Source organism: Phoxinus phoxinus (genome assembly GCF_949152265.1).
Source record: "Phoxinus phoxinus genome assembly, chromosome: 21".
NCBI lineage: Eukaryota > Metazoa > Chordata > Actinopteri > Cypriniformes > Leuciscidae > Phoxinus > Phoxinus phoxinus.
In genome coordinates, this window is record NC_136896.1 from 24,675,444 (window position 1) to 24,690,897 (window position 15,454).

Below are 15,454 nucleotides of genomic sequence, written 5' to 3' on the forward strand. Positions count from 1 at the left end.
TAACCAAATAACACTTTAGCATTAATATTTATTAATGCAACTTTATCTTGCTCTCTCTCTGGTAACTCTTAAATGGGTGGTAAAGTATGATTTCACTTTTCTAACTTTAGTTAGTGTGAAATGTTGCAGTTTGAGCATAAACAACATCTGCAAAGTTACAACCCTCAAAGTTCAAAGCAAAGGAAGAAAAGGACTACAACAAACGGCTGGGAGGGACTACACTGCATTCCAGGTTTAGTGACATCAGCAAGTCTAAAATGTACATACACACCCCACCCCCGGGAACCATGTTGAGAAGAGGAAGAGTTACGTACATTTGTGAGTCAGCTCAAACTTTTGCATTCATCTTTTCACATGCAATCGAAAAGTCACTCTGTGTGCACCTCACAACAGTTCCACGAGCGATTTATAGATTACCATGACAGAATATCCTAATTGAAGATAGTTAACTCCACATCAGCAACATAAATTCATCAACTAACCATTCAGAGACGTTTTGTTGCTTCTACATGTTGTCACTTCTTGAGTCTCTCAATCTTCGTTTGACTCCGTTTTAAGTTTCTGAACACACGTGAGCTCTTGAAACCCCGCCATCTGTGCAACTCATTAGCATTTAAAGCGCCAGGTACAAAACGGTGCATTTTTGCAAATCCTCAAATTACAACTTTAACATGCATAAAAACATATCTGTGGAGTATTTTGTGCTAAAACTTCACACACACACTCTGGTGACATCAGAGATTTATTTGACATCTTACTGCATCGTAATAAAAACATATTTTAATTAGCATTCAAATGAAAAGAAATTAAATAAACAAATATAAAAATAAAACGCTACATAGACATCACTGTATAAATTGTACATCGATTCTATTAAAGCTACTTTTAAAGTTCTCAGTCAATAGCAGTGATTTTCTCTTTGTGTTTTGTTTTATTAACAGCCCCCCCCCCCCCCCCCTCAAAATGAAAATTGTCATAATTTACTCTCACTTTGTTTTAAACCTGAATAAATTTCTTTCTTCTGTTGAATCATTTTTTTCACTTGTAATGACACATTAAGGATGTTAAGAGACTAAAAGCAGGTTTAAAACGTGCCCCATTGAAGTCAACAGGGTGCAAATTTTAAAAAGAGGATAACACGGTGTAGGCAACACCGATTTTTGTCGTTGTTCTCCGTATTGACAGCACTCCAAATTTACAAAAAAATTAGCTGAATGTTAAAATTGACCGGAGTTCTCCTTTAATGGTACTCAGATATCATTAAAACCTTTTCATTTATGGAGTCAGATGAAATAACGAGAAAATACATATGAGAAAATTTATTGCATTTAATCAAAAATACTTTGCCGTGACAAAGACAGTAACACGCAAAGACCTTCACCCGTTGGTTCGATTTAGCCAGGTCTTACACCATCAAAGCAAAACAGAAGTAGCCAATTTAATTAAAACAAACTAACTCAATGGCTGTTGGCTCATTGCTTGGAAATAAGTCACTGACAAATCAGTGGCTGTAATTAAATCATATCACATGATACAATGTAGAAACTATCTAGCATACATTCATTAAAAAAATAAGAAAATTGTATTTCATTCAACGCTGAAAAATAGTTTCTACGATCCGAGCAGCGTGCACTAATATTTTCAGTGGCGCTTTAACACGAAACCAGAAACTCGTGAATATTCATGTAAGCTCTGCCCAGTGTCACCGAAAATCTCAGACACAGTGAATATTTAAGAACACCGGCCTCGCGCCGTTCTCTCACGGCCCTCGGCCTCGTCCTGCTTGACACAGTATACAACTTATATACAACTTTCATTTTTAACTTGCATCACAAAAGTAAACTACAGAAAAAAAACATTTGTTTCATTGAGAAATTATAAGTGACATTGAAAAAAATATATATAGAACATTTTTAATGAACCCATTTTTCACTTAAATTTTATTTATTAACCATTCTCTCAATAAGAGAAAATAGTTGGGCCATTCTCTCACTGCTATCCTGTGCTCTTCTCTCCTCTGCCTCCCGTTGAAAATTTATGTCTTCCCTGAGTACCTCGACCAGCTCATTGACCAGCTCATCGTCATGGCGTCTTTTTCTCTTGGCTGGTGGTCGTGGCTCCTCCTCATCTTCGTCATCCACTGCTGAACTTGGCCCTGGTGTGTCCTCAGGGATGGAGGCAAGTAGGACAGGGGGGTTGGTGGAATGCCTCTGTCCCAACACCTCATCCATGAGGGCAAACCACGGCCAAGTTTCAGCACCCGCTCCCTTACACTTGCAATCCTACGGCAGAGCAAATAAACCATGCCTGTTAACAAAAACAACAACAGCACAATACATTTCAGCAAAGACGTGTCAATTAACTTGCTTACGTTGTATTTTTTTTTTAAGTACTTCCATTTTTTTCTGGCCTCTGAGGGAGCGGTCTCCAGCAGGCCCATTTTCTTCAGAACTGTCCTAAAACGAGATAAAAAGGAAACACTTATGAAGAACATTAAGACGGGCGCAATCTTGACATAAGTGCAATCTTAACATTACAAAATATGACACAACAGGACAGGCATACAAAAGTCCTAAGGTTTGGTTCAAACATTTGTAAACATCCCTTGCATGACAGTACTACAAAAAAACAACAAAGTGAAAGACTATTGCCTTATCTACTGGTTGTCTTGTTGTTGTGGGCTTTGTATAGGGTGAGGACTATTTGCTATAATACACAAGAGAGCCTTGTGGAAATAGGCCTTACCTCCAAGCCACACTGTCCGAGTTTTTGTTCCCGGTAAATAAATGGTCGTTGTCAGCCCTCATTTTAATAAATTCAGCTGTCCGCACCTGGAGCCCTAAAATAAAAGAAATGGTACAACAAGTTTTGCAAGCGAAGGGTCCATCAGTTGTATCCTTAATTGAAGGATATTGAAGTCGCTTTAGTATCGGGGTAGCCTTCGTTGCGCCGCTGTGACGCAATCGCACTTTAAATGCCTCTCCGAATTGGGACAAAGCTCATGTCTTAAATAAACAGTCACTTGTCACCAACTAGTGGCATAACAATGTAATCGTAATACAATAGTTGTTTAAAGCGCCAAGTTTTTTACAAAAGGTGAATTGCTCTTATGATCGCTACCGTAGATATCAGTGTTTATATCCGAACTATAAACTTTTATCCCAGTACTTCTGTGATAATTTTAATATTTGCAACACAGAAACAATGATACTGTGTGGTTGAAAATGCTACTGTTTGTGAAGCTGTTTCATACACAACTGCTTTCTCAGCAGCAGCGCAAACACAGATTTGAATGTTACGTTGTGATTTTGTCAAATGTTTAATAGACAGAGGCGAATTGTTGTCATTTAGGAATGAGATTGAGTGAGCGATTACTTATGCATCTCTACTTCTAAGGTGTTATAAATAGTTGTGTTCATGAGGAGAAAAACAGAAGAAAGACTTTCTCACCTTTGATCCTATAACAAGGTATTGGCTCAATCTCATGTGCAACACCTTGGACTTCAGACATATTGCCAGCATTTGATCTTGAGGATGTTCTTGGTGACATTTTCACTTCAGTGTTCTTGCCTACTGGGCCTGGAGTCTGAGGCTGGCCCAAAGACATTTGGAGATCAAGGCTCTGATCCTGTGATCCAACACTTCTCCTTCCTTCTGGGGATTTAGGAGTTTTCTCCTCAGGCTGAGGCTCTAAGCGAATATGCTGGACAACCTCACCAGCACTGAACTTCTGAGGCGTTTTCAATGGTGTTTTCTTCTTCTGGGAGACAGGAGTTACATCTTTCTCTGTCGATGAGGGGGTGATGGACCCTACAGACGGCATATCATCAACAGTTTTTTCAGGTTTTGACCCATCTTTTAAACAAGTGTCTGCAAGTATAGTACACATGAAAATCATGGATATGAAATTATATTCAAGCAGAATTATTCAAACTAGAAAATAAATTTACAGTAAACATGTTGCAAAAAAATAATTTATAGAATATTATAGAAAATAAATTTCATGATCACTAACCAAATGAATGCTCTGACTTCCTTTCCTCTGCATGAACGGGTGTGCTTTGTTCCTGCTGGTCTTGCAAAGCCTATAGGATGACAGAACCAAGAGTTAATTAAAGAAATAAATGATAAATTAACTAAAAATACCCATCATCTGTTTCACAAGACTCACATCAACTACACACCTGAACGGTTTTGTCTATTCCAGCTGTCGGTGTCTTGAGAGGTGGGTACTCAAACCTAACATTTTGACAAGATGAAACCACACAAAACAAATTATTCTCAGAACAAGGATTCTTCAAGAAAGAAAACGTATTTTTTAAAAAAAAATAATTATAATAAAAATCTGAATCACCTGAAAGAACAATCAATGATTGTGATGAGATCACCATGCTTTAACCGTTCAGATTGATTGAGAACTTGTCCATTAATACGTGTGGGGTTCACAGAGCTTAAATTGGTCAAAATGAACTTAAACAAGAGAGACAATAAATGAACAGCATGTCGTGTGTTCTTATATGCAAAGAAAGGGTTAATGGAAATGTATAATGTTATACCACAACATAATTACCTCGTTGTTCTCATTCAGCTCTATTTTACAGTGCTCATCTGACACCTGCGGCAGCTGAATAGGAATATCACAGTCCAGCTTCCTAAAAAGTTAAGAGTCCACATTAAAACTGCTTCTTTGTCCATTTGCATATATGGCCCATTTGGTAAATGAGAAATATTAAACTATGATGCATGTGGTGTTTTTATTTATTTAATGCCATATCAGCAGCAATGGCTATTCATGGCACAAAAAAAAAAAAAAGATTTAAAAAAAAGTTCTAGCCTTATGGAAGGAGAGGACTGGAGAGCACACAGATCACGTCTGTCGCAGGGCACAAGTGTGAAACAAGCCTGAGAAGCTACTGGGCACCTTCGGCAAAAGAAAGAAATGGAGCGTGATCCTCTCAGGAAACAAAAGTCCAAACGAAAATCAAGCCAAGGATCAAGAGAAGAAGAAAAATGTCTGACTTCACAATCAATGGAAACGGTCACTTTAATTTTAATAAACAAAGCATATAGGCCTATTCCTATCTATAATCGATAGAAAATTAAACTGATGAATAAATTGCACGGGTTTTTGTTATTATTGCAGATAGGCTAACAAATAAATAAATATTGATAGGCCTACTTGTTAAAAGGGCTTTGTGTTTCATTTATTAGGCTACCCATAACTGCAAATAATAGGGAAACATTTTTTAAAGAATTAATTCAAAAATGTATTAATAAATAAAATAACATTGACGCACATGGGTTTCTGTCTCATTATTGCAATCTCTCTCTCGCATTGATAACTGCAAATTATGAATTACTCAAACCTCCGTAGCTCTAAAATTATGTTTTGGAATTAGCAACGGAGGCTTGGGATTAGATGCGTAAGGAATTAGTTCTCTAATTCAATTGTTACTAGTAAAACGCTGTGTAACGCTAGTAACGCTGGGAACAATTTAAGCTAAAACGGCTTGCCATAGGCCATACTCTAATTGTAATTTTTACTAGTAATAATTGAATTAGACAGCTCTCTAATTGTAATTGCTACTAGTAATAATTGCATTAAAGTGCTCTCTAATTAAATTCTTACTAGTAAAAATGCAATTATGACGAGTAACGTTGGGTACAATTTAAGCTAAAATGGCTTGCCATACAAGACTCCACAGTAATCAAATGCAAGTAAACGGTGAGTTGCGTTTTTTTTGGATTAAAAAAAAAAACATTTACATTTCTCAACGATTTCAGTGGTTTGTATGTGGTGTACAAAAAGTTAAATCTCTAGTTATTTAAAATCTTAGTTAGACTTACAAATTTTTTTTTTTAATAAGGAATTGTCAAAGCTCAATCTTGTCATGTATCTGGCTTTTTATTCTTGGATAAGAATTGTGAAGACCCCCATACTTCCGAGGTTAAGTCATCGGTTCATTTCTTGATTGTTGTTTTGACAGTGTCCACATAGACATATTATATATTTTTATAAACTGTTTTATATTTTACATTTTAGTCATATTAGTTGCTAATTATATTTAATTATTGCCCTGTTTTGATCCGGTTTCCTGGGAAATTGATAAAAAATATATATTTTATCGTCGTTATTTTGTTTTAAGGAGATACAAATGGTGCTTATAAACATTGAATGACATGGCAATAAAATTATATCACATTATTTTGGCAGTAACATATTGGGCGTTTTTTTCTTGGAGTGGGTAGGTTTTGGTGAGCTTTTGGGCTGGAAATCACTGTCCCAATCTGGCAACACTGATCTCTTCACCACACCGGTAAGTAAGAGCCATTATGGGAGCATGTACAAAACAATATTAAACACCGTGTTAATATTTATCATAGCCGCTGTGTTTAACACAGTGGGGGGATGAAATGAAGAAGTGGCCTGACATCTTATGAGAATTTTTTTAATTAAAGCTGCAAGCAGCATTTATCCGGGTTCAAGAATTTAAGGCCTTTAAGCACAAAAGCATCAAAAGACATTAAGTTTTATTTAGTAAGACCATTTACTAGGGGTGCAACGGATCATCATTGATTCGTGATCCGTTCGGATCAATATCTTCGGTTCGGCACACAAGTGATCCGCGGATTGATTTGTGAAAAAAAAAAGTTGCGCGCATGTTCAGTCCACACACAGCGCGGTCATGGCGAGCGGAGGAACGGAGGAGCTTGAATGCCCCGCGTCATTTAAATCCCCTGTATGGCAGCATTTTGGCTTCACTGTCAAATATAATGATGAAGGAAAGAGGTTAGTGGATAAAACCGTGACGGTGTGTAGGAACTGTGGCACAAGAAAGCCATATGACAGTGGAAACACATCAAGCATGGCCACGCATTTGAAGCAACATCACGCCGGTGTTTCACTGACGGGAGTGAAAACGAAGGCTGCACAACAACCGCTTATCACCGCGGCATTAAAGCAGCCCCTTGTTGCACAATCAGACCGGGCTAAAGCCATCACAAACGCTATCGGTGTGTTTATAGCTGCAGATATGAGGTCATATTCGGTTGTGTAAAACGAGGGCTTTAAACACATGCTGAAAGTGCTTGAGCCGCGTTACAACATCCCGTCGCGCACCCACTATTATGCCTTGCCTTGTGCACTTTAAGTTGATTTTATATATTTTAATTTAATAATTCAAAAGTGTTAATAAACAAAAAGACAAAACTTATGTTTATTTGTCTTGTCTTTTTTTTTTTTTTTTTTTTTTCTGATCCGAAAAATGATCCGATCCGTGACTCTGATCCGAGAAACGATCCGAACCGTGAGTTTTTCGATCCGTTGCACCCCTACCATTTACAGCCAATACAGGCAATTTACCATAGGAAATATGTGGTTTTCAATGCTTTTTAACAGTTATAGCGCCACCTATTGTCTGATCTCCATAACATTTTGCATGCTTGTTTACTATGTTATGCCACATATGCCCACCAATATTCGTGAAGTTCTGACTTTTCGTTTAGGATTTATAGGCTTTTGAGTGTATTTTGCCGTGCCCATTTTCTAAATGACCCTGTTATAGCCAACCAAATGCTAAAGTTAAACTTTTTTTATGATAATTTTTTTACTTTGACCTCATATTATGCTCATACATATGTGTACCGAGTTTGGTAAAGATATTTTTTACTTCTCGAGTTATAGCCATTTTAGTAAAATAGGCTCATTCCACTACTTTCGTTTTGCGCCCCCTAGCGACCACAAATCTAAATTTCAACTTTTTTTCGATAATTATTGATATTTAGACTCCAGAGAACATTTCTGCACTGGGCGAAAAACCTAGGACTAGTACGCAAAACAGTAAACAGTAGGTTTTTGACAAAATTCAAAATGGCGGAAACATTTGCATACCTGAAATGAAATCTGAGATTTTCTTCAGGAGTCCAGCTTTCCAATGATATAATACACTTGAGTCTACTCTATGCCTTACGGTCAAGGAGTTATGAGCAGTTACACGCTTTCGGTTGCTATAGCGCCACCACAGGCCAATCGGGGTCATACTCTCTCAACCTCTCCTCAATTTCTGTACTACCATCTGGCCAAGTTTCAAGTCTCCACAATTCGTTTTACGGCAGAAGAAAAATAATAAAAATCCTTGCAATTGACCCTTCGCATGGAGTTTGATTGACAGGTGATCTGACCAATCCTACTTCGCCATCCGCCATTTTGTCCGACAAAGCATTCAGGAGAGTTAGTAGATTAACATGGGAGGATTTGAACTTGAAAGACAGAGTGTACTGACGCCTTTCCGCGGTTAAAACTTTGTTTATTTGATGCTATAAATTAATAGAAGGAAGAGAACGATCGGTTCACGAGCAGCTTTAACTGCTCTACAGCGATCTGTCACGACACATTAAAGAGCCACAAAACGGTATTTATTGTTTAAATTTCTTTTTAAAAATGACCAAATTTGAAAGGTGAGACTTTGTTTAATATGTTTAATGTCAAAAGTAATTGAAAAGTAACCTGGTCTGTCCTGTCTGTCAGCGTGTTGTCAGTCTCCTCTCTGCTCCACGATGTATTTTTTACTGCGTGAGAACGGCGTAACTTGTCGGACATGGCGACAGTAACTAAGGGGGGCGGGTCTTTGTGAACGGTCAAATACAATAGGGTTTCAGCACTTCGTGCTTGAACCCCTAATAAAAAGGGCCTAAAAAAGGCCTATAAAAAAAACTATAGGGTCCCAGCACTTGACGCATGAGCTGCTAGTTACAAAATTTTTATCAAGCCTCTTAACATGTACCTCAGAGAGGAAAAAGGTTGCTTTTCGCATTTTCTGCTAATTTATCATGGAAATGTGGTGTATTTTGGTGTGAATTTTTTTCTACCTTTTAAACTGTAATACCTCCGCTGATGGCCCGATCTCCGTAAAAGTTTGCACGCTTCTATGGGAACGCAATGTGTGCCATTTCACCATTTGTAAAGTAAATAATCTATAAACCTACGCCAACAGGAGAATATATCAATATGCAAACTTTTCATTCATTGCGACTTCAAAATAAAAATGTAAACCCCCATGAGTGTGTGTGTTTTGATGTCCATGAGTTATTGAGAAATTACAGTGGCTGTAACATTTCTATCAAGAGGTGGCCAAATATTAAAGGGATGATCTTCCGTGGGTCTGCCATTAATGAAGTGGAAAGAGCAAAAGTACGGAAATTTTGGCGGTTTCTCACACGTGTCGCTCAAATACACACAAGAGAAATACATAAACTAGTGCTGCGTTTAGAACCTTAATAACGTAATTTAACATGCACATGTACTGCATCGTGTCACATTAAGCATACGTGCAAAGAACTCAAAATGGTGATTGAACGGTAAATGCAACAGATAACGTTACACTGATAACTATTTGATTAAAATATAAAAATAACAAGCAACTCGCATTGTCAGCGTGTTCACACATTTCAATGCTTTTATTAATGCGTTTGTCAGCTCCAGTTTGGATCCAGCCTATTATGAAGACTTCAGATGTCCAACAACTAGTAAAGTGACGGTGCCGGTGCCAACCCCTGCGAAGACTTCAGATGACGCAGACTCTGAATCAACGTGCACCAATGCTATATTTTCTAATTGTAATAATCGTTTGTTAAACAAGTATTCATTACTTCAATGAGCTCATTGTATCTGCATTCAATTACTACATTGTTAAATGAATACATTTTTAGCTAACTGTGATTTTGTATACACTTCTGAAATACATAACTTAGACAGCTACGTCTGATAACTCTAAATTGTAATGTGGACTCATGCACTTTCTGTAAAGCTGCTTTGAAATTATGTGTATTGTGAAAAGCGCTATACAAATAAACGTGAATTTAATTTTAACCAAGGCCGCCCGAGCTTCTTGCACCGTGCAGATCATAGGGTGCCCCACATCTAAATTCAGTGCTGGTGCATGGATTATGGTCAAAACAAATATCTTGCAGGTATTTTTTATGCTTGAACCAGCTATTATGGTACCCTCTAACTGACCAAAGGACGCCAGTCTGTCTGTAGTCCACATTATTAGATAATTAGTGTAAAGGAGGCCAGCTATTAGTTGCTGTGCGAGTAAACCTCACTCCTCTGATCTCAATAGGCGCTCTGGCAACAGATGCTAGAGGTTGCAGTCTTTAGCCTCCTTGTTAGAGCGCCTGACTCTCACGCCGGAGACCCGGGTTCAAGGCCCGCACACAGGGGCGAGTTTTAGACTGGAGGGGTTACACTAGGCAGTCAACATAAAACTATGGGTTCACTAATCACTATAATTAGCGGAAGTGGCTCCCCCTCATTGAAGTCAGTGACCCTGTCCCAAATGGCATGCTAAGCACTCGCGGTCTTCCCTTGAGTCCGCACTTTTGTGACGTAACCCCGTTTTGACTGTCGGGAAGAAGTCTGCTGCGGAGCTTAGTGGGCATCGAGGGCGCAAATCGACCTCATAGCTCACGAGCACCCTTCTGTCGATTAATAAAAAGGGCCTAAGCACCCTTCTGTCTCGCGAGCACCCTTCTGAGACCTAAAATGACAAATGGGACACCCTGGTCTCACGAACTTAACGGACACGCGCGTGCACACGGCAGCCATTGTAAGTCCACAAATAATCATTTGGCACAACACTGGAAATCTAACACATTTAGGGTGGTTGCACCAACAATAATTAATCTCAAATCTAGATTAAATCAATGTTTATCTAATAATTCGATCGCACCAAACTTTAAACCTTGTTTAAAATAGGTTTTCATTTTAACTCACTCTCTTCAGCTGGCGACTTAAGTTTGCTCAGCTGTATTATAATATTATAATAAAATCTCTACCCTTTTTAAATACTGTGATGGTGAAATAACTATTCAGTAAAGTTTTTAATTTTTGTGTTGTAATTAAATGTCATTTATTCAGAACCAATATTCCCATGAGTGTTCTGTAGCCTACTAAAATAAGCATATTTGTATATGCCCTCTTAAATTGATTCTCATGGCAAATGTTTTTTTGTTTTTTTTACCTTTATAAAGGCAATTTCCCCCAAACCTTTATCCGTTGTTTTTGTTTTTCTCATTCCTCACTGTACATTAACAGCATTATAGTTGAAAATGTTATAGGCACTTGCCCAAATGGCCCTATATGCAGCCATAACCCATAATTATAAATAAATGTGTTACTGACCTTCCGAACAGACAGGGTGGTGTGAAGGGAAATTCAGTGCCATCTTCTCCATGTCTTTCGATCACCACTATCTTCCCGAGCAAAGGCATTTTAAAACAAATTACCTTGTTTAGCAAACACAAAAGACAAAATTTTAAAAGTCTATCCTCTGTCACGGGTCACAAATTTGACACGCCAGTGAAACCCGGATGTGCAAATAAGCATAGGTCTAGCAATGTGGTCTGTAAAGTTCAATTGATCATCAATTACAACTCTAAGGTTCCTGGCCGACCTTTATAGGAATCGTGGATGACGTGTTGGGTTGGTCGGGTTCACAAGGGGTTTTTGCAGGTTTTTTTGCAATGGGGTTTCAGGGTTTTTCCTGGCTGAAAACGAGGTGCAGGTCGTAAAACCCTGATAATGTATTTTAATAATAAGATAATTAAATGTTTATTTTTCGTTGACCATCATATAGACTGTGTTTCCCACAGTATTTTTGTGGGTGGAGCTTGTTACCAGTGTTAAGCATGAAAACATGGTAACTTCACACTGAAGTATAGGCTGATTTAAAATTAACATTAATCTAAAATAAAAGTTTGGCAAAATTACATTTCCTTAACAGCCTAAACAGGCTTCCCTTCAAACTTAAATAGTCAATCTTTCATTATATCACTGTTGGAAAACACTCTTATCAGAATAAACAATTTTACCTTTATACTGGTAATTTCCCTAATTTTATAAAATTTATGCTCCATCTTTCATTTCAAATCCTTACATTTTATCAATAGCCTACATTGAATTAGAATAATAAGACAGGCTGTTACCAATTAAATTAAATAATTTACATTGAAAAATGACTGTAAATGAGATTGAGTGTTTTAAATATTTTTTTAATATACAAAGGAATGTTGAAAAGAAAGATACTTTGAAACTAAACCGCCAGTAGCTGGCGGCAGGCGACCGTCTTAATGAGCGAGTCATTGAGTCATTCATTAAAACGGCTGATTTATTCAAAATGAGGCAGTTTATGAATAGGTAATTGAATCTTTGACTCAAAACGCTGTAGTGTTCCTGTGAGATGCGCGATGGTTTTGCTGTGATCTTTGTTTAAAACTATTTTCGCTGCTGAAACAGAACAAAAACAGTCATTGCGTTTAAAATGTGATTTAATTTGAACTATTTGTTTGTTGAACTGTTATGAAATCAGTGTCTCGATTTCAATTGTGATGGTAGGAAAACAGCACTGTGCGAGCCTCAACAGCGCAACTGTGTTACTTAACCGTCCGTCAGTAGGCCTAGATTAGGTAATCCTATTATCAACTCTATGTAGGCCTATTATCAACTATAGCCAGGCTATCATTTTCCACTTACATTAGATGAAATAAAATCAGAATCATCCTTTTCAGTGATTCCCTATTTATTTATAAAAATAAATAAATGATCAGTGTTGGGCAAGCTACTTGGAAAATGTAGTGAGCTTAAGCTATAGCAGTTACTCTACATTAAATTCAGCTTCACTACACTGAAGCTACCTCCCTGGAAAATGTAGCAAGCTAAGCAGTAATATGGCAAAAGTAGCTTACTACATCTAAGCTTAAACAGCAGTCCGTCAAACAGTCCGTAGCTAACGACTACGGCAAATCAGCTGTTCTCCCATAGAAGACAGTTACAGAGTAGAACGTCGCTAAGTAGCAGTTAAAGTCACGCATGCGCAATAGAACGCCAGAATGCCACCTCCGGCTCTCGATGCAGGAAACCCCCTGGGTTTTAGCATTGGGTTTTTCTGGGGGGTTTTGTGCAGTAAACTGTTAGTTAGTTTTAGTGCAGTGTTGTGCTTATGGGACTGGGTATATAGTGGAGCAAACTGCTACACTGCAGTTTGGGTTGGGTGAAGGAAGGATTAGGCCTACAATTGATTTTTATTGAGAAACAGAATTTTTTCAAGTGTGTTTGGGGTTTAGACTATTCCTCTTCTTGGACAAAACCTCTCCAGCCTTGGAAAAGATCCTTTCGCAAGGAACAGAGGATGCAGGGGAACATAAACATGCCAGTGCCAGCTGGTATAAATGATGATACTGATGCTTCTGTTGAGCCCAATATAATAGTGGGTCATCAGATCTTGTGAGATTCACTTCGGATAAATACCGGTCCACTTCTACAGTAACATCTGCTGTTGCACTTGAGCTACTGTGATCAACCGTGCTATCCAGCAGATGCCAAAGGTCACCTAAAATTAGAGGTACAAAGAAAAAAAAAACTCCATTAACAATGGTTCACACTAGCCTAATACTCACTAATTTACGTGTCTCTGTGTTTTGTTCCAGTGATTGGCGTGGACAGAGTATAAAAGTTTCACATTGAAACAGTACTGGAGGAGAGAGACCAGCGGAGATCTGTGGGTAATCGCGCGCAAGCTGAAGTCAGTGGAAAGAGTGGTGAACCTAAACGCCGAGGCCAGAGAGCACAAGGAACGTCTGAGTGATCTGATACTAGTGGACTGAGTTTTGATCATAGAGCGATGTGTGTGCGACGTTGTTTTTGTCTGTTTTGTTTTGTTCCAATAAACACCCGCAGTCACCACAAGCCGACCCTGTCCTCTTCCTTCCCAGAATCATTGAAACTTGTTACAACGGCGTTTGTGTGCTGGGGCGCGCGCAGTGCAACGGGACAGTTTGCTGCAATACAAAATTCTCCAGCCGGCTGAGATAAACAGGGAGCTGCGAGAATGGTGGGCTTCTTTGAGGGTGGTCCGGCTATAGCGAGACACGCACCCCGTCTTTTTACCCCCGTTGCTAGGAGGATTTTGGCGGCCTAGGCAACGACTCGTAGCCCTTTTCCGCCACCCCGTCCATGGAGGAGAGCGTTGCGGAAACGGAGGAGCCCGTGCGTGCTGAGTAGGGAGCACGCAACGTTTTAGTCAGTTCTTGATGGACCTCAGGCAAGAACGGAGCGGATCTGTGGCGAGGGGCCTGCTCCGCCAGAAACCAGCCGTCCAGCCGACTTTGAGGAGGCTCCTCGGGTGAGGCCCACTCAAGGCAGAGGTCCGCGACAGCCGCGGTGAGGATCCTGAGCATCTCCGCATGAGTTGGTGCTAGCTGGGATGCTTGCGCTCGACTGGGACGGGTGGGGGTCGACAGAGCCCGGCCAGTCTTCTTCGGAAGCCGTGATGGAGAAGCTGTCGTTCTGTTCGTCGTCCGACGCACCAAACGAAACCAGGCCCGCCACGTGGGTGTGGGGGCGCTGGTCCTTCTGTGAGAACAGGACGAGTGACGGAGTCAGGGCCGGAGAAAACGAGGCACGCCGGGACGTGGCCGGCGTGGGCTCGTTAATCTCCATGATCTCAGGCAGTCGCTGGCTGCGGCGCTTCTTCTTCCTCGGCAGAAGCAGCGCGGGAAACGGAAGAGTGGGGGGTGCGGCGTCGCCATCCTTCGCGAGAGCTAGCCACGACCACAGCACCGGCACAGGCATGCTCTCGCAGAGAGAGTAGCAGCCAGCAGAGACCGTGCATGGCTTCGGTGTGGGTAGGCCCCAACACACGAAACGCACTCCGAGTGCCCGTTGCCCTCGTGCAGATGGGATCCGCACATGGTGTAAGCGGAACGAGGCATTTGAAACAATGCTTCGTTCGGCTCTCAGAAACTGTATAACGTAGTTAGTTTGAAAGGATATGTGATGATCGCCGGATGGCCACAAGAGGCGAAGCTTGAAATTTTCCGGAGGACACAGAGATGGAGTTTGTCACTGAAGTTGAGTAAATCTGCTATAATGGCGAATTCGGGCTCATTTTATAGTCTCTGCCACCCCTCCGAAGGTGCCTTTCGCAATTGGATGTGCAGTTGCTGCAGCACAGCCAATGAGTGAGCCAGCCTCTCACTGTCTAGCTGTGCAGTTGCAATGCGCTTTACATTTAAGCTTCAATAAATATGAGTAAATGAATTTCTCCACAGTGTATAGCTACACAATCCGAAGTGACCGTTCGAAAGGGAACAGAAGTTTAACCATTTCATCTGTGCAAAAAAAAAGAAAAATGGATTAACCATTACCCACGTCTTAAGCCACCTACGATATCTACACAGTGCCTCTTTTATTAATTTGTTAAACAATGTTTTTGAAATAAATATTTTTAATTTTCATTGATGACTAATTATTGCAAAGTCAAGTCACCTTAATTTATATAGCACTTTTAACATTATGGATTGTTTTAAAGCAGCTTTACAGTAATGGGCAATAAATAAAACCTACAACTGTATAAGAAAGGTCATTGTTGCACACATTATGCTGGCATTATTGTAA

The 15,454-nt window shown here is 39.7% G+C and overlaps 1 protein-coding gene across 2 annotated transcripts; it reads right to left on the minus strand.

Moving 5' to 3' along the window:
* Positions 1–1,313: 1,313 nt before the first annotated feature.
* Positions 1,314–11,431, minus strand: LOC306989660 (uncharacterized protein). Of its 2 annotated transcripts, none has more exons than XM_079595551.1 (9): positions 11,183–11,431; positions 4,571–4,652; positions 4,355–4,470; positions 4,185–4,239; positions 4,016–4,085; positions 3,451–3,810; positions 2,746–2,839; positions 2,372–2,456; positions 1,314–2,282 (listed from the first exon to the last, which is right to left on the minus strand). In XM_079595551.1, the coding sequence occupies exons 1-9, from the start codon at positions 11,269–11,271 to the stop codon at positions 1,941–1,943; spliced, it is 1,293 nt and encodes a 430-aa protein (XP_079451677.1). In that variant the 5' UTR covers positions 11,272–11,431; the 3' UTR covers positions 1,314–1,940. The 2 variants fall into 2 exon arrangements, with proteins under 2 accessions (XP_079451677.1, XP_079451676.1); XM_079595550.1 differs by having other exon boundaries at positions 3,451–3,870; positions 11,183–11,429.
* Positions 11,432–15,454: the final 4,023 nt, after the last annotated feature.

Bases quoted from the DNA above. Each gene is read 5' to 3' on its own strand.
- LOC306989660 (XM_079595550.1), bottom strand. From the start codon at position 11,271: ATGCCTTTGCTCGGGAAGATAGTGGTGATCGAAAGACATGGAGAAGAT. The intron at 3,871-4,015 runs GTTAGTGATCAT...CTATACTTGCAG, and splicing joins GAAGTCAGAGCATTCATTTG to ACACTTGTTTAAAAGATGGG. The intron at 2,840-3,450 runs GTGAGAAAGTCT...CTTTTATTTTAG, and splicing joins ACCTTGTTATAGGATCAAAG to GGCTCCAGGTGCGGACAGCT.